This window comes from Bombyx mandarina, chromosome 01, assembly GCF_030267445.1.
Source record: "Bombyx mandarina strain Sakado chromosome 01, ASM3026744v2".
Taxonomy (NCBI): Eukaryota; Metazoa; Arthropoda; class Insecta; order Lepidoptera; family Bombycidae; genus Bombyx; species Bombyx mandarina.
Window position 1 is genome coordinate 2,346,625 of NC_143208.1, and position 27,506 is coordinate 2,374,130.

The 27,506-nt window shown below is 38.3% G+C and overlaps 1 protein-coding gene across 1 annotated transcript; it reads left to right on the top strand.

Moving 5' to 3' along the window:
* The first annotated feature begins 8,267 nt into the window (after positions 1-8,267).
* Positions 8,268-26,567, top strand: LOC114246470 (SET and MYND domain containing, class 4, member 1). Its single transcript, XM_028179005.2, has 15 exons — positions 8,268-8,540; positions 9,161-9,419; positions 9,624-9,804; positions 15,147-15,291; positions 15,833-15,991; positions 17,130-17,267; positions 17,923-18,130; positions 19,000-19,198; positions 19,686-19,785; positions 20,164-20,350; positions 20,644-20,791; positions 21,994-22,131; positions 23,491-23,570; positions 24,885-24,961; positions 25,305-26,567. Exons 1-15 carry the CDS (start codon positions 8,395-8,397, stop codon positions 25,498-25,500), a joined length of 2,361 nt encoding a protein of 786 aa, XP_028034806.2. The 5' UTR covers positions 8,268-8,394; the 3' UTR covers positions 25,501-26,567.
* The last annotated feature ends 939 nt before the right edge of the window (positions 26,568-27,506 follow it).

Genomic DNA, 27,506 nt, shown 5'->3' on the forward strand with positions numbered 1-27,506 from the left:
AAACCTTACAAGACATACAATATATTTTACAACGACAAATTAAGGTGCTTGTTTTAAATATATCAAAGAGTTGACGCGCAACCTAATCTATAGGTACAGCCCGCTGAGTTTATCGCCTAATATTCTTAGTGGATCGTGATCCAGTGGTAGATTCTGCGAAGCACTGCTCTTCCTAGGGCAGATATTAACAAATTATCTGAGACCGAGACCCGTGAGCTTGCCTATTAAAACAGTAAAGCTGGAATAGCCTCCCGAAGCTACCAGCAATTAGGAAGGAACACTGCCACACACAAAAATTAATAGGCAATATGGCAATCAACCTTATCTTCAGTTCTATGATACTGACTAATGGTCATAGGCCTCCCCATTTTTAGGGAGATCAACCTAAATGATCTAATCTACCATACACTGACACGCTATGCCGAAATTAAAATTTGGCGTTCATATAATTCTATATTTTAAAACGCACTAATTGTCCACGGTGTCATGGGCAAGATAGTGATTCCTACACTTGGTAAATATCTACGGTTATGACAAAAAAATTTTTTTTGAACATACTTAATCGATGATTTGTAGCTTTTGTATTATACTGAATGTCACGAATTCTGACCTGTCCAAAATAGCCATTAATAACAGATTTCATATTACTAAAATGTATGGGGTACCTATATCATAACTTTCACTGCCACACGCAGTTGACGCAAAACAAGAAATGCAGGAAACAGTTTTCCATTATCCTTTAACGTTGATGGGACATCACTCTAAAAACAAATGCATTCCCATTAACACGCCAAACACGTAAAACGATTAGATACGGCTAAAAGGAAACCAAATTATTTTCACTTAACATCCCGAAATGGTTGTAGATATCGAAATAATTTTCGACCCTTTTAAACATTACAAGTAGGTAGGTACTTACGTGTTGAAATGTGAACCAATGGGTATTTATTGGGACTTAATACCTAAACACTAACGTTACATAAGAGTATCCGTTATAGAGTTTTTCAATCTAAGCAATACCTACAACATAGTTTGCTTTATTGTATACTGTATGTGAGTAATGAAATTTATGATTATTAATGGTATTTAATTAATTTATTACATTCATAGACTTAAAAAGTACTTCATACTTCAGTGATTACATTATACAAAATTGTCATTCTTGATAGAAGAAAACCGTAGTAGACAAATAGGAGTGCTGAGAACTCCAAAGGAACAAATGAACAAAAAAAGTTATTTGGAAAGTATTTACTGAGATTTCTTTGATTTTTTGAGTGGAGCGGAGACGAGTATTTCCAGAACTGGATTGTTCGTAATAGGAAATACTATTCACTGAAAGCGTGCTATGGGTTATTGAAATCGTCCCGAGTAGTAGAGATGGGCTACGGTAGTGTTTGGTGCTGTAACCGGAAAAACGATGACAAGATCGCTTCGAACTATTCTTGATATGACCCCACCTATGTAAATTGTGCTCCAAAACAAGAATAGTCATTTCCGCAAGCACTCTTATACGCCTGTTTTATGTGATTATAATAATATAAGAATAGGATATAGGTACCAGGCTATTTTTTTTTTTCCTTTCTTTCTGGCTTTTGTTACTTAGATTAAAGTACAATTTTGCCAACGTCGGGTAGTGGAGGTATCAACATAATTATGCTAGGACATTTACATAACATTTACAGGCATGAACTGAAAATAGAGTTACCTATTTAGTTTTACAATTTTTGTATTTAACAGTTAGTAGGAACTACAATTTTATATTATTAGTGTCTATGAAAGATGCAAGCGAGTAGACTACCTTTTTACTGGGGAAAGTTAATAGGAAGTTCATGTTGATGGGGAAGGGGATTATATTTTTTAATAAAGTATATAGGGAGTCACAATTATTGTTAAGAATGCAGTTGAAGAATATATGATCCACAGTACCTTCCTCGGATCCACAGTCGCATATTGCTGTATTTCTTACTTTGAATTTGAACAGCTGGACAGGAGAGCAAACGTGACCCAGTCGCATTCTGATAAGAATGCTAGTGGTACTTTTGTTAAGATTTCTGTACTTAAAAAACCATGGGGAATGGGGTATTGTTGGTTGGATTATAGAATACTTATACTTAAAAGATTCCCATTCTATGCTCCAGTCACGGAATAAAGTTTTCTTAGCAATACTTAATATATCAGTCATTGTATTATAAAAAAAAATGTTATCACCGTGCAATGTAGCCTTTTTTGCCAAATCATCTGCATACTCATTTCCTTTAATGCCGACATGAGCAGGAACCCATGCTAGTTCAACAATGATATTACTGTTATGGCATCTAAGAAGGCATTCCTTTATTTTACAAATAATATGGTTATGGATGCAAGTTTTAAAAGGGTGACCGGAAATGGCCTGTAAGGCACTTAGAGAGTCTGTGAAAATTACTGAAGGGTTGATAGATTTTTCCATAATATGAGTAATGCAGCTTAGAATAGCTATACATTCTCCACTAAAAACACTTGCCTCGACAGGTAATTTATGTAAACTCCAAACTTTTGTGGTTGCATTAAGAAAAGCAGCGCCCACATTACTATTCGAATTCAATTTTGATGCATCAGTAAAAAATGTATACCAGCCAGGCCATTTCTCAGTAACAGTATTTAAGAAATTAGAGTTAATATCAAAGGTTTCATTTAGACCAATATCTTTTACAATTTTAGGGACGTGGCAGAGAGCATTGAACGCTGTCTCATAAATTGGTAGCACATCAGATTGTACAGCTGGTGCTGAGAGGCATGTTATTTTTTCTAAGCTTCTAAGAAGGCAGGGCCAATTTTTATTTCTCCAATATTTTGAGTGCATGTAGGTTTTGAGTGAAATGAGTTTAGTAAGTACGAGGTTAGACTTTATGTGGGATACTTTGAATAAGAAGCGATCTGCTAGGTATTGTCGTCTTAAATGTAAAGGTGGATCAACACTTTCGACCTGCAATGCACGATTGGGAGACGATTTCATGGCCCCCAAAACAACCCGCAGGGCTTTTACTTGTATTTTATCCAAACGTGATAAAGTTTTTTTATCGCATGGTTCTAACATAATTGAGCCAAAGTCTAATATACTGCGTATTAAAGCGTTATATAGTAGTTTCTGAGAGTATGGGTGGGCCCCCCACCAAGTTCCCGAGAGAGTCCTCAATAAGTTTATATTCTTTTCACATTTGTCAACTACCGTATCGACATGAGCTGTCCATTTAAGATGCGAGTCTAGAGTTAAACCGAGGAACCTAACAGTATTACAGATAGGAATAAACTCATCTCTGTATTTTACTGTGACAGGTGGGATATTTTTTTTTATAGCTACAGAGCTTTTGTGGGCTGAGATTTCCAAACCATGTTCTTCTATCCAAGTTCCGATAGATATCAGGCATTTGGTTAAAACAGATGCTGCCACAGGAATGCTCTTATGAGATGTGTAGATGCACATGTCATCAGCGTATTGGATCATTTGGCAATTACCTGTTAGTTTTCTGTGAATATCATGAGTGAAGATATTAAATAGTATCGGGCTTAATACTGACCCTTGAGGTAGGCCTTTCCAAACGTTCCTTCTATCTGTAAGTGATCCGTTGAGGAGTAGATGAATCTTACGATCATTTAACATATTGCATATAAATTGTACCAACTTGCAAGGTAAACTCAGCTGTAGCAGCTTGCTTCTGAGTACTGAAATTGGGACGTTATCATATGCAGCGGAAATATCGATAAAAGCAGCTACAACAGAAGCATTCGAAGAGAAGGCACTACGAATATCAGTGGTCAAAATAGAGTGGCAGTCTGTAACACTTTTACCTTTACGGAATCCAAATTGTACAGGTGGTAATATTTTTTGGTTTTCCATATACCAGTCTAGTCTATTTTTAATTAAATGTTCTGCTGTTTTACTTATAGTAGAAGAGAGAGCTATGGGTCTATATGAAGTATGATCATTAGGGTCTTTGTGTTGTTTCAAAACAGGGATAATAATTTGGTCTTTCCAAGAACTAGGAACAGAGCCTAAGCAGTACATGTGGTTGATGAGAGAGAGAAAATATTTAAGTGGCTTCGTTGGGGAGCGTTTCAAAAAGGAATAAGGGATGCCATCAAGTCCAGGAGCCGTATCCGGTAAGTTTTGGAGGATAAATAATAACTCTTGGAAAGAAAACGGCTCGGAGAGCACGTCATCTTGAGGTCTGGTAATTTGGAAGGATGAGTTTCCAAGAGAAGGGGGTGCATAAGGAGGTGCGAGTTTATTGAGGAAATCGTATTTCCATTCATCGACATTAGAATTTGGCGATTGCGTTGTATTTTTAGCCGATCTATATCGCTTCACCGACTTCCAGACTGTCGAGGAAGGGGTACGCGGGGAGACGTTCTTACAAAAGTCCCTCCAACTCAGGGCCTTTTTCTTAGAAAATTCACGCTTACAGCGTGCTTGTGTTCTTCGCAGGTTAATAAAGTTTTCTAAGGTCATTGAATTTACAAATGTGGCTTCCAGAGAACGTCGAAGTTTAACTAAATCTGAACATTCATGGTCCCACCAAGGAGGTGAGGGTAATTTATTTGAAGCCCTTTTTATGGGTATTGATTTAATTCCTGCCTCATGGAGTGTTGCAATAAATTGATTATAACATGTTTCGACATTGCTGAAATTTACAACTGGTAACTGTTCGATTGCTAAGTTTAAGCAATGGCTAAAAAAATCCCAGTCAGCATTAGCAAGGTTATATCTGACATGTGTTGAAGGTACAGTATATGGGCTGCCACTAATTCTACCAGGAAAAGATACAATTATAGGGGCGTGATCACTGCCATAGGTGCAACATTCTATATTCCATGAAAGTAAGGAACCGAGTGAACTAGAGCAGAATGAGAGATCAATAGCGGAAGGGTTCTGAATCGGTGAGGTCCTACGGGTAGGCCTACCGTCATTTAGGATGACGAGATCGCAATCGTCTGTCATTTCTATTAGTTTCTTCCCCGGTGCATCAGAAGATATGGAACCCCAGTTACGGTGATGACAGTTGAAATCACCTAAAATTATTTTAGGCGAAGGAAGAGTGTCTAATGCTATCTTCAGATTGTTTATAGTGGAAACCAAAGGGTGTGGTAGATAGATGCTTATAATAGTAATCCATGATGAATTTATATAGATCTTTGCGGCAACGATGTATCCATTTTCTACAGGTGGACTGGAGAGTCTGACATACTTGATGCTAGTTTTAATGAGCAGCGCTGCTCCATCCCATCCCTCGTGCCTGTCGTGTCTCAAACAAGCATATCTTGGGACAGTGAATCTTGTGGAGGGCTTAAGCCATGTCTCAGAAAGAGCTATAGCAATGGGATTATATTTATTAATAAGGTATAAAAGATCGCTTCTATTCCGCGTTACACTCCTCGTATTCCATTGAAGTATCTGGTCCATTAATGTGTAGTAAAAGTTGATTTAACAAATTCATTTTTTCGGCAACGTTGGACGGTAAAGACAAAGTTTTTGATGTAATATTAGTAAGATTAAACAGTAAAGAGTCCAAAAGCTCTATGACTTTTGAAATAGCTATATCAGGAGGAGTGGAATTATGGGCTTTTTTTGAACTAGCGCACAGCCATTTTGGGGTGTTGGAATTGTAAAACTGTGAATGAGTTCAGAATGGGTTTTTTGGTCGTAACCTGACTGTAGTTGAATTTTGGGTCTGGGTTTCAGAAAGACGGTCTTTTTGTAAGAAATGGGGTGGGTGTTATCTTGTGTAGCTTGGTCTAACAGGTTTGGATGGTGACGAGAAGGGGGTTGTTTTACTACGTCAGCATAAGGTCGTCTGATGGGTGCTAAGCGTTTTGAGGCTTCTTGGAATGATATGTTTTCGGCGGACATAAGTGATTTAATTTGATATTGTCGCATGTATTCCGGGCACGTTTTGTCAAGGGCTGAGTGATTAGCATGGCAAAAGGCGCAACACATAGCATCGGGAGCGACATTGCATGTCTCTGCAGGATGGTCCTCTGAACACTTGTGGCACCGAATTTTCGACCTACATTGAACTTGTACATGTCCATACCTACAGCATTTGTAACATTGGACTACCGGATATTTATAAGATTCGACAACAAGGCTATTATGGAACAGAAAGGTGTTATGAGGTAATTTTTGACCATCAAAAGTTAAGACAACAGTTTCGCTGGGTCTCCACTCCGTGGTACCTTCTGAGCGAACTTTGTAATTCAGACGTCTTGCCTTGATTACTTTTCCGTAACCATGCGGTGTTTCAATAAACTCCGTTATTTCTTCATTTGAAAGTTCCGTACATATTCCTCTAACAATTCCAATACGAGTAATATTGAAAGTGGGTATAAATGCTTTATAGCCTTTCTCTTTTAACAGGGAGTAGTTATGAAAATCATTTGCTCCCTGGGCTGTAGAAAATTCTATCGATACACGGTTTCTACCAATCCGCTTAATACCACCGTTTTTCAGAGATTGTACTTTATTCTTATATAAAAATTGTCCGAATTTAACTGGGTGGAGGGAAACCGGTGAAGCCGGATCTTCGGTTACTCTAGAAACATGAACTATATAAGGTCCCTGATCTGTGTCGGCATATGGTCTATAGTACGAATTTAATCCACCTTTAGTGGATGCATTTTTAAAAGTATCAATTTTGGAAAGTTTTTTGGAAGCCAGCTCATCTGCATTGTTATCATATGGTTTACGTTTTCGGGGGGTACTTGTAACTAGGTCAACTGACATGTTTTCATTATAATTAGATGGTGAGGGTAGGTTGTCAATATCAGACTGGGCACTTAACGTTGAATATGATGGTGAGTTAACAGAACCGTTTTCTAAACTAATATCTATGCCTGGGTCAGGCGGTTCATTAGGTACAGAATCCATGACAAATATTTATCTCTACGTGTAACTCATAGAAATAAATATTTGTTTTCAATTTGTATTAAAAACCATTCTGTACAATAGACTTACTTACTAAATATTATTTACAAAATATATATTTACAACTTACTGACACCGTTGATTAAGCAAAACAGACAAAGAAACACAAACATGCAACAAAAACTATAAAACAACAGGTATAAAAAGACAGAATACAAAAAAAAAAAGAATATTAAAGGAAAAAGATATTCGTTAGCAACAAATACGTGATACCCGCACTGACGCTGTCTATCGAGTACCAGGCTATTAGTAAAAAAAAAGAGTTTGTACTTTGTAACAGCATTATCGCCTTAGTTTTCTATCTACTTCAATGTGTTTTTGCAATAGCTAGTGGTCTCCCGGTGGTCGAAATTCGACTATAGTCAATTGAAATTATAAGTTTGTACACTATTATGATTCTATTGTCAAAGACAAATATTAATAAAGACAAGCAATATTAATCTATTGTCAATTTGAGCACAAACTTTAAACAATAAGAAAAGTTTGACAATAACTAAATATTATCCATGCGTGTGTGTGTCAAATACACGGTATTGTGTGTAATGTTTTTTTTAATTGATTTAATGTATTTTTATGCATAATTCAAGAAAATATTAACATTCTACACTCCTACTCTATATTCTCTATAAGTGTGGGAAATTTCATGCTCCTCCGTAAGCGCAATTTTCGTAAAAAGGGGTACAAAGCTTAAGCTTCGCGTATTAATATGTAGATAATAATGAATGAATGGAACAAAACTCGTTGATAAAATTTAATTCAATTTTAAGCTTTTTGGCGGGGTTGCAAGGTGTCAAGTAGTGTTAGTTTTTCTTAATTGTCAATTTAGGGCTTTTTAATGTTTAAATGCGTTATTAAGAAAACTTAATAACTATAATATATATGCTAATCTATGTAACCAAATTGCGGACTTGGTTTCTAGGGTTCTTCTGCAAAACCCTGTGAGATTTTAATAAATTCCTACCATTTTAAAAGAGGTTATTTCTATAAATCTATATTCTATTTCGTTGAACTATGTTCCAATTTACTTTTCTTACAACAGCAGAGCTTTGACCTTGGCTAAAAACACTTTGCCTCTTTGCCTGAATAGACGAATCCAAATAAAATTCTACAGCTGATAAAAAATTAAATGTCAATTTAATATAATCTGACCAAAATTTTATAATAATTAATATTAATCATTTAGAATTATATCTATCAGGCCTACATCGCAATTCTAATAATAATATATTAAGTGTGATGTGTATTATCTATAATCGCAATTGTTCATTCATTGCATTCATCTGAATTCATCATTCATTCATGTTGTCATTCTTCATTCTTTTATGTATTTTATTATGTTTGTTTTATAATTTCAAAAATAAAATTTTCAAGTAATTGTTTGTATGTAAGAAGATAAATAGTATAAAAACGAGTGCCTGAGTAGTAAACATAGCAATATGAGTAGTCTTAGTCTACCCGAAAATTGTTCGAAACAATGGGAAATACTGCTCTTACTTATTTCTTCGGAGGAAAAAAAAATAGACAGGACTGGCGATTCGGAAATAGATACAATGAACTATTTTTACAAAAACGAGGGAATTCGGTGAGCTTATGTTTGTGGATTGAATGCGTGTGGATAATTTATATATAACCTCCGACAGCATTTAATTTGCTTATTTTTTGGTTAACATCGGTAATAATTAAATACCGCACAAATTGAAGTTAAATTAAGTTAAAAATTATGATAGAATAATAACTAAATAAGCTTATTGTCTCTTCTGATAGAGGATGTAATGGGGAGTCTTGAAGTACCATCAAACAGCTTAAATCTACCACCTTCATCATATTTGATTTGATGTACCCATTATTGATAAGTCAACGTCGTAAGCTAAAGAATAAGATGCCTGGTGCATTCATATTGAAAGATGCATCTGTACTTGTAAAATATTATTTTAATGAAATACCTACTTAACATATACTCATAAATCATTTCCATAATGAAAATATAACACTAATAAAAATGAGCCACTACTATGTTGAGAATTTAGAAGTAGCTCAAATTTCTTCTTTTAGTATGACCAATTTTAATGTATTTCATAATAGGTTACTAACCAGAGAGCCTTAAACATAATCTGTAAAATTAAATTTTGAAGCCTCAGTAAAATTAAATTACTTATGTTGCAAGTATTACTGATTTATGGCATACAAATGTTTTATTTTCAGGCAAATTCTCCTTCAATGGTTAAACCAAATGAAAGCGACATATGCAAAAAAAAGAAGTGAATCTGACACAGCTACAAAATGTGATGAAATAGCATTACTATGGAGACAAAAAGGAAATGACAAGTTCCGATCTAACAATATTGAAGCAAGTTACAGTTACTATTCGAAAAGTGTCACATATGCCAACCAAACAGGCCCAATGTATCCTCTTGCACTTGCTAACAGATCAGCTGCACTGTTGCGGTTGAAGCGAAATGAGGTAATTGTATTGTCTCGCTGTCAAAGCTGTAATATTGCACTCTGCTGTTCCAAAAACATCAAAAATTCGACTCGTTTTTATCAAAAACGTTTATTGCTATGCGACTTTAGTTTTGATGCTCTTGCGAATAAATATTGCAAAATTGCTACAATAGGTACCTATTTTTATCAAAAATTTACTGTATACTATATACATTGTCATCAGGACTGCTTGTCAGACATTAAACTGGCGATATCCAATGGCTACCCATCAGAGTTACGTCACAAGCTCCTGCTCCGAAGAGCTGATTGTCTTATAGAGTTGTGCAGAACAGTTGCTGCACGAGAAGCATTGATTGAAGCAAAACAACATGCAGCTACACTAAAACTCTCCATGTCCCACAAAGGTGTGTAATGAATAATGTTTTGAATAGTTTTTTCTATTCTAGCCATCACTAAAAATTTGTAAGAATGTGAGGGGCTTAAAAAAATACCCCTCTGTCAAAAAACCACCCATAAGTAATAAATTGTGATACTCCACTGTGATGTGTGAAATATAGAAATTTTACCTTCCAATAAAATTTGTATTATGTTTCCTAAGACGTCCGAAGTCCATTATGAGAGTACATCGTATGATTTCCACTGCAGGTCGCTAAATTTGACTACTTCCGTTTCCTAAGTCCCATCTACAGCGCCCTCTATAACGTCTGGAACCGAACCAACAAGCAAAGACAAGCCGCCATATTTGTCATTGTTCGGCTCATAATGATGGATGTAGCCCCAGGAAGACATTATCTGGACTTCGGACGTCTTAGGAAACATAATACAAATTTTATTGGAAGGTAAAATTTCTATATTATGTGTTCCGTTTGACGTCCGAAGTCCATTATGAGAGACTGTTTGTTATCTCCTGGTGGCTTGTATTTGAAATAAAATAATATTTATTTGAAAAGCAACAATGTGACTTATTGTGTTTAATTAAGCAAAGCTTAAATTAAGCTCGTAATTTAAATTAATTGAAGGTAACCGTATAATATTACCCACTTAATTCAAATCGACCTAATAAGATTTAGGACGAAAATACTGAGAAAGATTTCTCAGAATTTATATCAGTGTTTGATGCATTAATAATAAGTTTTTGATAGAACTTTCTAAAAGTATGCTCATGTTGTCAGTTATCTTTAGCTGAAATATCATTAATTTGGTAATTTCCTACCCAGTTTAAAGTTTTCACCACCGCTCTACAGCTTCCAACTGAGGCCTGAATACCTGAGTCTCCTAAAAGACTTTTTACCCAACTACTAATCCTCGCTGCAGTAGCTGGCTTAGTGGAGCCTTTAGTTGCTAAGAATAGATTACTAATATTCCCACTGGTTTGCTGTGTCATATTCACTAGATTGCGTAGCCAGTATACTGCATCGATGATCAATTGGTCAGGAGCAGCCACGAATGTCCAACTGGACTGTTGGTGTGAAGATCAATTAGTTTTCGACCCAAATATCAGTAATTTAGAAGGTGCAGGCTTTGTCAAGGAAATAGATTTCAGTATGTTTCACTGTCGGGCTCGAAGCTATTTTTTATATCCGATAGAGTTTCACAAACGGACGCTGTATAACAGACTTATAAACTAGAACGGTCCGGTAGGAGAGACCATGAGATAAATACAGATAACAGAGAAATCTAGCTACATTTTCTAATTCGGGTACACAAGAATTAATACATTTTCTTGACAAAACCTTATCCCTTATTCCAAATAGGGGCGTATGTTCTTATCGTAGACTCTCTCCAGCACGATAATAGTAAGTTTCTCTCCTGCCGATGTCCATGTCCCTGTCAGCGTGTCCCACCCAAAATGAGCCAAGCTTCCAGGTGTAGATTGCTGACAGCCTGGCGGTAGCATTGTCAGTGTCCACCAGACTGATGTTCAGATCTCTGAGCTTCTTGAGTCGCTTGCGGGCAGGTGATTTCAGGTCTTGCCTCTACAGGGGCTTCTTACACTTGGGTACCACTAGTATGTACCGACCTGAGGTCGAGTTGAGGTGGTCCAGCACTCTGGATATCAGACTGAGCGGCGGAAACGGCCATGCTAGTCAGTAATGCCAAGATCTGCTGAACGCGTTGTAGAGGCAGGCGTTCGAGTTTTGCTTTGATGGGTGGACGAGCTCACAGCTCACCTGGTATTAAGTGGTCACTGGAGCCCATAGACGTCTAGAACGTAAATGCGCCACCCACCTTGAGATATAAGATCTAAGGTCTCAAGTATAGTTACAACGGCTGCCCCACCCTTCAAACAGAGACGCACCACTGCTTCAAGGCAAAATACCTACTCGCGCGGACTCACAAGAGGTCAACATAGTTTTTTATCCATGAGCGGTCCGAGACGCGAACAAGTTCCCCACAGGCTGAATAGCCTAGTAGTTGCTTTTTCTGTGAGATACCACTCCAAGCCGCCGCGATTGCGTAAGAGGTGATCGGCTTCAGTGTTGTACAGTCCCGGTAGGTGGTGAGGGAGAAGTACAACTTTGAGGTGGTCTATTAAGTTAAGCAATTTTCCAGTCAGATCTAGCAATTATCGTAACCGGGTTCCTTCCTCGTTCTTTATGTAGGAAAATTCTGTTCTGTTGTTTACAAGGGCTCCCCACTGAATGTCCGACGCGTCGGTGATGACGTGGTTCGTGGCCATTCTCTGTGGATGAATTGGTGTGCTCTGACTGACTTTCTCTAACCACCAATCCAGCTCTGTACGTACCTCGTCCGAATACTGCTTTGGTAAATGTGGATACCTCCTGAGCTTGTTGCTATGGTACTGCAAGGACTCGGCAAAGCAACTTTCCCCGGTGGGTGATGAAAGTCGCAAAGTTGAGATATCCTAAGAGGCTTTGCGCCTGCTTTAGGTTCCAACCGCCGGCAGTAAATCGCACGAGCAAATTCTTGGGCAGGGACTTTGTCTTGGATTTGGTGTCCCATACGATTCCCAGAAAGTCTATCAAGCTCGTCAGTGTTATAACCGGTTGCTTAGATGGGTGGACGAGTTTACAGCTTACCTGGTGTTAAGTGGTTACTGGAGGCCATAGACATCTACAGCGTAAATGCCGCCACCCACCTTGAGATATGAGTTCTAAGGTCTTAGTATAGTTACTTGAGATTTCAACAAGTCTTTTGCCCTTGTAGGCAGACGAGCATACGGCCCCCACCTGAAGGTGAATAGTTACAGTCGCCGATGGACTTCAGCAACGCCAGGGGCAGAGCCAAGCCGCTGCCTACTGCTTAATTCTCTCCACAAGCCTCGTTTGAAGAAGGACATGTCATAGCGCTCGGGAAACACCGTGGAGGGAGCTCATTCCATAGCCAGATGGTACGTGGCAAAAAAGACCTCTGGAAACGCACTGTCAATGAACGCAGCGGTTCCAGATAATATGGATAAGCTTTGCTCCGATGACGGGAGGTTTTCTGCCCTGGTGTACAAGCAGATAACCACTAGTCGCAGACCCTTCTGGCGAAGTATTTCGGCTATTTAGTTTGTCACTGAAGCAAAAATCCGCGGTGGTGCAGCTAAGCCGAATGGCAGACATATCATCTTAAGTAGACGACCCTGATAACTGATCCCGATAAACGTCATTGATAGATGATAATAGGCCTGGCTCAAATCCAGTTTGACATTCCAATCTGTTATAAAACTTAGGAACTCGATGGTGGAAAAGGTGAAAAAGACTGTTTCATGTACTTGTTCAATGCCTTGGGGTTGAAAATTGTTCGATTTTTTATTGGTCTTGGGAAGTATGAAAAGAGGAAATGTTTGGTGGATCGAGTCCAGGTGTTTCGATATAGTCTTAGACATCCGCCTGAAAATGCTGTTGAGTAATTTATTTTTATTTCCTGATTTTCGTTCCACTTTGTACTTGTTCCCCCCTCCCCCCGTTTTCTTACTGAGGAATTATTTGGATAGCATCGCTCAGAATATCTGTTTTCGGCCTCTTTAGATGTATTGGAATGTGGCCTACCTCGACATGGCTTTGCATTGGCAGTACAAGCCGAGGGTTCCGGCGATGCGGGCCGGATGCGAGTAGCAGACGGTGCCGCTTTTGTAATTTATCAATACTACCAATTTTCTGTATATATGCCAATAATAAGTTGGGGTTAAACATAATCACAAGAAGAAGATATTTTCTCTATATCTTCCCTGATATATCTATCCTTTAATTTCTTTATGAGGTATCTACGACGCTATCGTATAACCTCGGCTCGCTTAACGAAATTTATTTGAAGGATATCGTTAGAAACTTTTATAGGCGAAATCGTTACCGAATAGCGGTTTCAACTTTTCGTAAATGGCGGAAGTATTAAGCTGAACATTCTCTGAATTTGACCCGTCGGCAAGGTTTTGTATGGCAGCATAACGCATTCGTTCTGTGCCAAAAGAGCATTAGATAACGCAGGAAAACTTTTTTTTTTTTTTTTTGAACCTCCGAATACTGCACCGCGTTCGGCAAGTCGGCTAGTCAAATCTTTGCATATCTGATTCTTTTATAGAAATGCTCAAATTTCAAAACTTACCCGCTTCTGGTAACGGACGGTCTGGTGGCAGACGTAAAAACTATTCGTCGTTGTCTAATTTCGATTGGAAGTTGAAACCAGATCAGACATTATTATTATAAGATGTTGGTATTTGTAAGTGTAAAGGCGGGACCACTGGTGCACGACCAGCAATAGCATGATTCGAAGTTAAAATATTATTCACATGACTCACCCATTATTGCGACAGTAAGTCAAACCTTTTATTCAGATCTCGCGATCAGTCACTTTTTCGAAGTTTTCTTGCTGGTCCCTAGTCTTTATTTTCCGACGAACCCGAAAAAATATCCGAAGAAATCGAAGAACTATCCTCACTTAAATTTTACTTTGAAAGGCGCGATAACCTCGTCACTCATTGTAGAGCCTTGGAGGTTTCACGAAACGGAAGATAATCATAACACTTGTTTGAAACAAACTTTCTACTTCAAATCTCGAAAGTTGCTTATAACATTTTAAATTACTAACTTCTTAAAATATTAACGACTGCACGTGGGAAAAAACGACGCAACAATGACAAATATGGCGGCTTGTCTTTGCTTGTTGGTTCGGTTCCAGACGTTATAGAGGGCGCTGTAGATGGGACTTAGGAAACGGAAGTAGTCAAATTTAGCGACCTGCAGTGGAAATCATACGATGTACTCTCATAATGGACTTCGGACGTCAAACGGAACACATAATATATTTTAATATTTTTTTTTTTATGGGGGAATTAAGGATATGGAATAAAAAAATAATACTCAAAACAATTGAATTTAATATTAGATTTCAAAGTAATTGTTGAAGACATATGGACTGAGATATCTGCATTTTAACATTGAACTTAACATCTTGTTAATATATTTGCTTTTCTACCTTCAAGTACACCATTTTATTGTAACCCAAAACAGTATGGATTAAATGATAATTTAAATAGGAATATTTAAATACAACAAACCATTTGTTGAGTCTGTATTGTTATTTAGTTAGATACCTATAACATTGGAGTATATCTTGACTTCAGTATAAAAAATTTAGTAATAGAATTGCTAAATAAATTTGACCAAAAATATAGGATAAACTCTATATAAATTAAGAATAGAAATTTGATAACATTATTGGCTGATGATTTTTAAGGTTAAGGATTATTATTCTAACTTATTGACCTTATATCTGCAAATTTGTCATTGATATGATTCAGGTGAGTTTGATCGCCATCTTTGTGATTTGGAAAAGAAACTGGAGGTTGTGAAAGATGTTGACCGTTCTGAAGAAGATGAGATACCTGATTTCTACATGGGAGAGAACGAGGAGTTTGTTTCTGCCTCCAACGCTTTACAATTGAAGTAGGTTCTATAGTATATCTGATTGAAAGCATAAGAATTTCATGCTTTAAGTTGGAAATTCAAGAAGGCTATAAACTACACACTCTTCAGTTGTAGAAATGTATACATATTCTTTACAAAGTCTGTTAGACTTGCAGAATTAGAATTCTAAAGAGATAAAAAAGAAAATCATTACTTTTCACCCCACGCACCGTGCCACATGATAATGCCTTAATCAATCTGTGTGTTTACATTTTTTTATTTATTGCCTAGATGTGTGGATGGGCTCACAGCCCACCTGATGTTAAGTGGTTACTGGAACCCATAGACATCTACAACGCAAATGCGCCACACATCTTGAGATATAAGTTCTAAGGTCTCAGTATAGTTACAACGGCTGCCCCACCCTTCAAACTGAAACGCATTACTGCTTCACGGCAGAAATAGGCGGGGCGGCGGTACCTACCCGTGCGGACTCACAAGAGGTCCTACCACCAGTACATATAATGTATTTGTCACTTTTTAAGGCAATTTTTATTTGTCTTTATTTCTCTTCTTTCAGACGCAGCAAAGCAGCTGGTCGACACGTCGTAACCAAGAAAGCGACAAAACGAGGTGATGTCATATTCTCAGAGGAGCCGTACGCTTGTGTCACGTTGCCGAATGAAGGAGGGCGCTTAGTCTGCGAAACATGCTGTCGAACTGACATCAATACTGTTCCGTGAGTATTTGTTAGTGCTTTTATTTTGGGGCTAGGGTTGTGCTTACTCATGAGATTTCGGCCTGAGGTAAGTGGGACTGCAGAATTCATCCACTAAACGAACCTCTTGCAATTTCGCCCGAACGTCCTAGCCTCACCCAGGACAGAACCTATGCTGCTCTGTGTCTTTAGTGCTCTCCTTCATTTGCCGCTAAGGGCGCTGTTCCAACTCCATGCAAATTTGAGTTAACTTTTACGCGATCGAGAACGTTAAAAAACTGTCACTAAACACACTGTTTTCTGCTCTACATCATTTGACATGACATACTCAAGCTCTCCAAAACAAACAAGAGCCAAATGCCGTATACGTTACCCAAGCTATCTAGAATTGTGTGAGCAACGAAAGCAATGGTTCTAGATATGAGTAAAGTCTGCACCACTAGCAGTAGGCAGTAGCACGGCTCTGCCTCTGGTATGCTGATGTAGAGAGTAGGCAGGTACTCTCACAATTAAATGCAGCTCCACATCTCACCTGACGTTTATTGACTATTGTCAATTATATAGTTTTGTATCTAGTGTGTTCATATTCATTCAATTTGCTTTGTAAAATTGACAATAATACTGGCTGATACAAATATAGCGGTAGGCAGCGATTTGGCTGTGCCCCTGGCGTTGCTGATGTCCATGAGCGACAGTAACCACTTACAATCAGCTGGGCCGTATGCTCGTCTGCCTGTTAGGGCAATAAAAAAAGCACTGATATCCATAGTCGTATGTGTGCTTGACTACAATGTCAATAAAAAAGGAAAGAACTAAAATGTCTGATTTTTCTTAATCTATTGTCATGTAGAATGTAGCTTATACTTGAACTGTACAAAATACAATTAACTGTACAATATATAACTCTTTTTCTTTAGTCTCTCCTTGTTTCCAAACAACTTAGGAGACCAGGGTAATTAACGATCCAAACAACCAACCAAGTCTTATTGTTCAGCGGTATTGGAAAACCCTCACAAATTAGAATCCAAGATTGCCAGAACCAACTAAATATTTATAGGTGACTCGCATTTAATTTTTAACAATAAACACTTTATATGCAAAATACCAGTTTTTATTTATTTTAATGCCTCCCTAAAACTTTTATAATCTATGTCTTTAGTTGCAGTGTATGTTCTCGAAGCTGCTACTGCAGTGAAACTTGTAGAGAGCGTGCTTTGCACACGTTCCATCGCTGGGAATGCCCCGGAGCCCAGTTTGATTTGTTCCCTACTATAGGGATAGCGCATTTAGCTCTAAGGTAAATAATTAACTTATATAATAGTTATAATATGAATATATTAGTATATAGTATATGTATTAGTATGTAGTATATTTACTGGTGGTAGGTAGGATATCTTGAGAGTCCACACGGGTAGGTACCACCACCCTGCCTATTTCTGCCGGGAAGCAGTAATGTGCTTCGGTTTGAAGGGCAGGGTAGTCGTTGTAACTATACTTGAGACCTTAGAATTGATATCTCAAGGTGGGTGGCGCATTCACGTTGTAGATGTCCATGGGATCCAGTAACCACTTAACACCAGGTGGGCTGTGAGCTGGTCCACCCATCTAAGCAATAAATAAAAAAAAATGGGGATGGGCTCACAGCCCACCTGGTGTTAAGTGGTTACTGGAACCCATAGACATCTACAACGCAAATGCGCCACACATCTTGAGATATAAGTTCTAAGGTCTCAGTATAGTTACAACGGCTACCCCACCCTTCAAACCGAAACGCATTACTGCTTCACGGCAGAAATAGGCAGGGCGGTGGTACCTACCCGCGCGGACTCACGAGAGGTCCCTACCACCAGTAATTACGCAAATTAAAATTTTACGGGTTTGATTTTTATTACACGATACCACATATATTTGTCTTAGACCTTAGAGATTTCAAGTTTCGGTTTTATCGTCAGGGTACTCTTAGTATCGGTCAGCGCCGGTTTCCCCCAGCTGCCACCGGGGGAACGTACACCGACTTCAGCATCCGATCTCTTCAATGGCTACGCAAACATCGACAATGTTCAGATATACGCACGGGACACGCCCCCCTTCTACAGGATGTTCAATTTGGTCACGAATTTTGATAAAATGAACAGCACCGATTACATACAATATGCACTCGTGAGTATATCTATAGAAGCATTACGTGTATCTTCTTCTTTTTTTATCACAGCGATTTTTTTTTATTGCATTCTCTTCTATCAGCCGTCATCTCAACACTCACTTCTCTCTCTCTCTCTTATATCGTCATTCACACACTCCATCCATGTGTTCTTGGGTCGACTTCTTCCCCCTCTACCTTGCACTACCATTTCCATACATCTCCTAGTCACATGCATCTTCTCTCTACGCATCACATGTCCAAACCACGCTAAATATCCGCTCTTTAATTTGTGTTAGCGGGGCTACTTTCACATTTCCTCTGATATACTCATTCTTAATCTTGTTCATTCTTGTCACTCCAAACATCCATATCAACATTCGCATCTCTGCCGCGTGTACTCCTCTTTCATGCTTTACTTTTGTCGCCCAACATTCAGAACCATACAGCACGACAGGTCTAATGATCGTTTTGTTAATTTTCCCCTTGAGCTGAAGGGGCATTCTACGATCGCATGCTGTTACAGAGACCTGTCGCCATTATTACGCGTATTACTACATAGTATAAAACAAAGTCGCTTTCTCTGTCCCTATATCCCTATATATGCTTAAATTTTTAAAACGACGCAACGGATTTTGTTGCTGTTTTTTTTTAATAGATAGAGTGTTTGAAGAGGAAGGTTTATATGTATAATAAAATCCATTAAATAGTGGAGAAATCAATAATAAATTACAGTTTCCGAAGCGAAGCGAGGGCGGGTTGCTAGTCTATTATATAAAAATAAACCGTAGTTGATGATTCGCAATCTTTAATCTGCCTTTTCTGTCTTCCCTGGTTCTCCTTAACCACTACCAGCACGTAATACCCTCTTCTGGTTTCGTGTTTCAAGACCGCAACAATGCTGACTCTCTACTTGGAGAATTTCACGACGTTCTTCGATGATTTGCCCGATAAAATTCCGTATACGCTAAACAAGTCGCAGCTGCGTCTGTTCTCCGCTTCGCTGTTACTGCGTAGCCTGGGGCAGCTGGTCTGCAATGGACACGCGGCTTTGAGTCTGGCGACTATCGAAGAGGACGATGCGAAAGGTTAGATTTATTTTTATATTATAGAAAGATCTAGAATAGCACCACTCTAAATTTTCTCGTGGGTTCTTAAAAGGGCACAAAAAGATTCGCGGTTTTTACTGGTTTTAGGATATTTATGTTAACAGATCTTTGTGTCTTTTCGGTTATTGTTACCTTTTGAAATTTGGAACAACCAGTTTGATAAACAAAAAATTTGAGTCTTTCTTTCAAAGTAGATGGCAGCACTCATGTACTTATGCTCCTGTTTAGTATCCAACAATCATAATCGCCGCAAAGTAAAACTACTATGAAAAAAATTAAAAACAACACACGAGTTCGTGTTAGCGTCGTTATCTGGCCGCAGAGATCCAAAGCTGGTCCCAGGCCTCCCTGAAGGTCCGCCGTATCACAGATCCTGAGTTACCGCATCCAGCGATATCCTGTGTAAAAACTATGATTTGAAAAGTAAAAAAAAAAATTTGATTAAGTATCAATGTAAATATTACAGCCGGGAGGACGATATCTGAGCGAGAGGTGCGTCGCGCTACCGCCATTTATCCGTCGGCCGCCATGATGAATCACTCGTGTGACCCGAACATTGTAAATACGTGAGTCGTTTTAAAATTTCGCTGCTAAAACTCTGCGGTTAATAACACTCAAAAGCGATCTAGGAAGAGGGTAGACATATTTTTCCACTACTAACATCCTACCCGCAGTTTTCAGTATAAAGTAATGTAAGGGAAATCAATAAGTATAAAAAATCGTGGGTTTTTGAATAAAACTTTATTTTTATTTTTTTATTGCTTAGATGGGTGGACGAGCTCACAGCCCACCTGTTGTTAAGTGGTTACTGGAGCCCATAGACATCTACAACCGTAAATGCGGCACCCCCCTTGAGTTATAAGTTCTAAGTTCTCAGTATAATTACAACGGCTGCCCCACCCTTCAAACTGAAACGCATTACACACACAAATTAATGTTTCCAGTTTCTACAACAGTCGTCTGATAGTTCGTTGTTCGCGAGAGATGCCTGTGGCCACGGAAGTCTTCAACTGCTACGGACCTCATCGTTCCAGAGAGACTACCGCCCAGAGACGAGCGCAACTCAGAGCTCAGTACATGTTCAACTGTATGTGCACCGCTTGCCTCGATACTGACCGGAAGGATTTTGTGGTAAGTGGTAATCTTTGGTGCACTCTCTTCTGGTGGTAGGGCGCGTTAGAAGCCTGCATGGGTAGGTACCACCATTTCGATAAAGCGGCACGACACGAGAACCCCCTCATCGTGGCCGCCGGTTACTACATTCTCGATCCTGCGGACAAAATGGAAAGCAGTCGACGTCGCCCCAAACACGTCATTTGGGATCCTCCTGATCCACTAACGGTGCTTCTAGGTTCCTCAAGCACCGGTCATCGTTCTCGTCGAACCCGTCGCCCTAATACCTTTTTCATTTCATTTTATTCCAGTCTTTGTTCACCGCGTACGCTTGTCAGACGTGCAAAGGGCCGGTCCTGTGGTGCGGGAAGAGAGCCCTGTGTCAGCAATGCCACGCTGAACTGCAAATAGACCGAGCGTTGTCCACTATAGAAAAAGCTGAAGACTTGATGGATCAAGGTAACGATGTAGCGGGATGGTTTAATGTGTAACGAAACAAATAATCTGTGCTATTCACACGCTATAAAAACATAATCTCCCCAAATGTTCTATCTTATTCACTCTCAAGCTAAATCTTACAGATGGATACTTGTGTCTCTTTTTATAGTAATATTAAATAATAATAATAATAACAAAATGAACCATGCACACAGATCCAGATTAACATTTACATTTAACATTGATATGTTGATAAATAAAATAAAAGAAAAATATAAAGGCAAAAATCGCTTTTTTTTCTCTTTCATCTACTTTCAAATCACAATCATACTAAATATGAAACAGTAATTTCATGTTAACGCTTAAAAAATATATAATATTGTTATATCAAAATAAATTAAAAGTTAACGTAATTTTTTTTTTTTCTTCCTTTATATATGCCCTTGTAAGCTCATACCGTATACTTTATGGTTAGAATTCACTGTCGCTCATGGAAATTAGCTATGCCAAGGGTATATAGCCTATGGTAAAAGACTCTTCCCAAACATCGTATTTAGATTGGTTGCAGATGCAAAATAAGCGATAACTACGAATTAGTTAGTTTGGTTGTTGCAAATGAAGGCCACAGACTGCGGAAAGAAACGATAAGAAGCGGCAGTTCTGCGGTAAAGGAAGGATGCACAATACCTTATGTAGTCCTTACTGCAGGCTCGTACCGCTACGCGATCAGAAACACCAACAATTTCACTTATTTACGAATACATTACAACAGAGACACGAAGCGCGCGCGCGGTAGTTCAGCCATTACATTTCTTCTCGAGTCGATGTCGCCACACGATCTCGCTCGCACGCGTCCGTAGGTAAAGTGCGGGAGAGGGATGGGAGAGGATTTGCAAAACCAAATTAAATGTTGCTATTTTTCGAAACCAAAAATTTACAGTTCTAAATTAGCGCAACCACTGGTGGTAGGGTAAATACCCACAGCCCACTGAGTTTCTCGCCGGATCTTCTCAGTGGGTCGCGTTTCCGATCCGGTGGTAGATTCTGCGAAGCACGGCTCTTGCTAGGGTCCGTGTTAACAACGTCGTCAGGTTTGAGCCCCGTGAGCTCACCTACTAGTTAAGGTTACGCTGAAATAGCCTCTCAAGGCTCTCAGCTTAGGTAGGAAAAAAAAGACCTAAGAAAAAAAGAAGAAAAACAATATTATTACGTTTATCAAACAGCTGAACGGGCGGCCACAGTTGAGGAACGTTTCGAGAAGGCTCATGCGGCTTACAAAATGAAACAGCAAGTTTGGCATCGACACCACACGTCCCTGCGGGCTGCCGCCGATAGACTCGCCAGAATATACGCTGATTCCGGTAAGGATTGTTAAGGACGCGTTGCGATCGAAGGACCCCGGTCTGGACGAGCCTGGTAAGGGGACCGCTACAAAGATTCTAATCTGTTCGTATCGTCTGATGAATACATTAGAATCTTGCATTCCTGGGAATGCGAGCGCAACCAGATCTTGTTGGTGCTACTGCATGCACTTAACTCATCTAAATTGTTTTTCTTTAATTCTTATCTAACCCCCTACTTCTCCCTGCTTATAGTTACTTATTCTTACCTCCCTATTACTCCTTACTTATACTTAATTATTTTTACCCCCCTACTTCTCCCTACTTATATTTACTTATTCTTACCCCCTACTTCTTACTTATACTTAATTATTTTTACCCCCTACTTATACTTACTTATTTTCACCCCCACTTATACTTACTTATTCTTACCCCCTACTTCTACTCGTACTGGTGTTGGGGCAGACGTACACTAACCCTGCCTATGTGGATGCAACTATACTACTCCAGTTAGGCATTCTTGTTATCCGGCCTAAAAAGTAGAGGATATCTTATTACAAAGATAATAAGACTTACGTCCTACGTCACAAGGTGGGTCGGTGCCTATGCGTTGTGACGTATAATGACGTCATCAACCTAAGAGAAAGAGATCTAGTTTGGAAGGCATAGACGTAGAATGTAACCAGATGTAACCTGGTGTTAAGTGGTTACTGGAGCCCATAGACGTCTACGACGTAAATGCGTCACCCACTTTGAGATATAAGTTCTAAGGTCTCAAGTATAGTTCCAACGACTGGCCCACCTTTCAAACCGAAACGCATTACTGCTTCACGGCAGAAATAGCCAGGGCGGTGGTACCTACCCGCGCGGACTCACAAGAGTCCTACCACCAGTAATTACGCAAATTAAAATTTGCGGGTTTGACTTTTTATTACACGATGTTATTCCTTCACCGTGGAAGTCGATCATGTACATTTGTTAAGTACGTATTTCATTAGAAAAATTAGTAACCGCCTGCGGGTTTCGAACACCGGTGCATCGCTACATACGAATGCACCGGACGTCTTATCCTTTAGGCCACGACGACTGTCTTTTATTAAAATAACTAGCGGCCCGCCCCGGCTTCGCTCGGATGGCAGCGCACGCGATATTTTAGGTAATTTTTTACACCTTGGGTTACATTATTGGAAATTAGTAAGGATTCCTAATTTTTCGAAAATATAATTCGAGTATAGCCTATATCACCCAGGGATAGTGTAGCTTGCCAAAAGTGAAAGAAATTTTCAAATCCGTTCAGTAGTTTTGGAATCTATTCAAGACAAACAAACAAACAATTATTTCTCTTTATAATATTAGTATACCGTATGTGGCCGTTTACAGGCGAGTTCAGCAGGAGCGTCGAGCTGATCAAGCAAAACATTCAGAGTCTGGAATACCAATTCGGATCGTTTAGCGTTGAGGTAAGACATCGGTCTTTATATCCCCAATCTATGGACGTACTGTTTTATCACAAACGAACGCTCCTTTTTATTCACAATTGAGGCCGTCAGCGCAAAAGTGGCCTAACCCACTATATTTCATAATCATGTTAATAATTGGGGCCGTCAGCGCAAAAGTGTCTTAAGCTTACCATAATTCGCATGAAGATAATGAGATTTGAATTTATTTTTACACTGCTTTGTAGGCAAAAACAATACGCGCAAAAATAATATTTACAAAGCCATCTGTTATCTATGTGTGAAACTATGGATAGGCCGGTTTTGCATCAAAATTTATTTATGTTTTAAATTGCAATATATAGGCGCGAATATGAAAAATTGTGGGTTAGGTCACTTTTGCACTGACGTTCTTATTTATATTACAATTTATTTAAAATATAATAAAATTTTGATGCAAAACCGGCCTATCCATAGTTTCACCCATAGATAACAGATGGCTTTGTAAACATTATTTTTGCGAGTATTGTTTTTTTACCTACTCAAATTCAAATTCATGGATACTTAAAGCTCATTGCTCCATAATAACTATGGTAAGCTGAGGCCACTTTTGCGCTGACGGCCTCAATTATTTTATGTAGCTGTCGGTTAAGAGCTCACGGATGTTTTGATGTTAAGTGTTGTATTAATCAAGATTGCTGTATGTTTTCAGTGAACCAGCAATGGAATGCATCCCGCGTCTAAGCACACTTCACCCTAACGCCTAAGCTTATTTTTCAATATGGCGTCGGATGCTAAAATATCTTGTCACTGAGAAAAATCGTATTAACCTAATTTTCTTGTTGCTTAGACTGGTGGACGAGCTCACTGTCCACCTGGTGTTAAGCGGTTACCACAGCCCATATACAGCTACAACGTAAATACCGTCACCCACTTTCAGACATGAACTCTTAATCTTAGTTCTGTAGCGCGACCACTACCCCGCCATTTAAACCGAAACGCATTACTGCTTTGCGGTAAAAATAGGTAGAATGGTGGTAGGTACTCGTACTGTATCGTAAGAATATCATCAGTAACATCAGTAATTATGCATATTAAAATTTTTGCGCCTTTGATATTTCATTACACTATGTCATTCCTTCGCCGAGGAAGTCAATCGTGAACATTTGCTCAGTACGTATTTTATTAGAAAAATTGGTACCCGCCTGCGGGATCCGAACACCGGTGCATCGTTTGATACAATCGCACTACCGGGCCCCTTATCCTTAGGCCATGACGACATTAATATAAATATAACATCCACTATTGTTATAAAAAATAATTTGTCTTGTACTAAAGGTAGCGCATGAACTAAGAAAACTATCGGACGTGATGCTAGAGAGAATCATCAACTTACCACAGAGCCCTGAATACAGGTAAATAATTTTTCGGAAACATGAAATTTTATTATTGATTATCGACGACATCACATTAGAAACCTCAAAAATAACAGTATTTCTCCACTATTTAATGGATGTTTTTATACATATAAAGCTTCCTCTTCAATCACTCTATCTATTAAAAAAACCGCATCAAAATCCGTTGCGTAGTTTTAAAGATTTAAGCATACATAGGGATATAGGGACAGAGAAAGCGACTTTGTTTTATACTATGTAGTGATGATGAAAGAAAAAACAACACCCTATATAATTACAAAATCATTTTGATTAATAACGGCCAACCTTCCACAACGATTGAGTCTACGTACACAATTTCCAGGGAATGGTGTCTCGAAGCCCACAAGATCATAAAGAAATCCATACAACTGATGGACTTGAACTACGGTTCCTGGGAGCCGCTGGTCAAGAGGCTCAAAGAACAGGAATCGATAGTGGCTTCACTCCTCGCCCATAGTCGAACCCCAGAACATTCGGACACAATACACAACAATCTGCACTACAATCTGAAGATATAACACAGGTCCACCAGGGAAGCCTGCCACGTCTGCATGGCCGCCTGGTCTCACTTCTCTTGTCGGTTCTTCAAACTGTGAAGGGTTCCATTTGACAGATGACACAAATGACACGTGTCAAAGGCCAACGGCGTGATTCGCGGTGGATGTAATATTTCAAAATTTACAAATAGCTTTCATGAAGCGCCCTGTAAACGATCAAATTTTATTTTTATTGCTTAGATCGGCAGTCGCGCTCACAGCCCACCTGGTGTTAAGTGGTTACTGGAGCCCATAGACATCTACAACGTAAATGCGCCACCCACCTTGAGATATAAGTTCTAAGGTCTCAGTATAATTACAACGGCTGCCCCACCCTTCAAACCGAAACGCATTACTGCTTCACGGCAGAAATAGGCAGGGCGGTAGTACCTACACGCGCGGACACACAAGAGGTCCTACCACCAGTTTGTTTGTCAAACTTTATGTTTTTATCAAATAATAGCTTAAACGATCAAACAAGTTTGTTAATGTTAAAACTTGCCCGTAAATTTGATTTTCTTCTCGCCGCAACAAGAGCAACGTGTCGAGCAACGACTGAGATCTTGTTTGACAAACACCCTCATACACGTTTAAACTTGTTTGTCAAACACGCCGTCAATCAAGATTTCCATCAAACACGTCAAACATGTAGACTGTTTTAGAAACGCGTCAAACAAAGCTGCATACTGTCAAATAATTTGACAAACAATTTGATCATTTACAGGACGCTTTACATTTAAATCATTCAAGTACGTCTATTTAATATAAGTGCGTTCAAAACATTCACAGTACGTGTTGTTTTAAGGCGCAGCGTTCGATGATGTATTTCACATGTCTGCTGTTAAACAAAATAGTAAAGACATTACTTTTAAGTATGGCTGATGTGTCGCCATCTCGCGATCACCTACCGTAACTAGAACGTATACGTTTTTAATATATCGTAGCATATAACTAATGGTTATCGTAAAAATCAAAAATACTTTTCCTGAGGAAACTGAATCTGCGTAGGGATCAACGTAAAACGAACCAAAAATATATTAAAAATAAAATGCATTTTTCAAATTTTATAATAATGCTATTTCCTCTTCTATGTAAATGACAAACAATAATATAATAGTGAGATGCCGTGCTATTAATCTTGATACTTTTATATTTGTGTTGTGTGACTATTGTAATAATCGTAAGACGTAAGAAGTTAATAGTTAATAATAATAAAGAAAACTGAAATGAAATTTATAACAGAAATCAGCCCAACAAACTTATATATGAGAACTGTTTTTTATAGTTTTTTTTTGTACTATTGTATGCTACAAAGTAATCAAATAATAACGTGTCTATACAGGGTGTCCCAGAAAGAACGGATAATCCTGAAACACCTCATAGTAGAGCTATTGGGGACACAAAATAAAAAAAGATAAAAAAAATCTAGGTAGTACCCAAATTAAAAATAAAGAAAAAAACAAATATCATGATTAAAATTTAAGTTCAGATATTAACTTTTATAAAAAATTACACTAGCTACTCATACGATTTCCTGCATATTCCTTAGTATAGTCCATGTAGAATATTATAATATAATAAAAAAAAATATTTTTTATTTTGATTTCCAAATAGCTTTACTATAAGGTGTTTCAGGATTATCTATTTTTTTTGAGACACCCTGTATATTGAAAATAGAAGAAAATCTATATAGTTTATAGACATAATCAACTTTATTTATTCTTAAGTACTTCAAATATATGAACTATATATAACATAAATTTTATTCTAAATCAATATTATATTAATAGATAATATAATATATAAATCAGAATTGACAGAAAGTGAGAATAGTGAGAAAATATAGCAATAAAAATAAATAAAAACATTATATTTCTATAAATTTTGTCTTGTATACATTTACTACACCTAAATAAATATAACAGTATTTAGATTAAAATGTATAGTTTAATATCATGCCGATGTGGTGCATATGATTTCGCATAGCA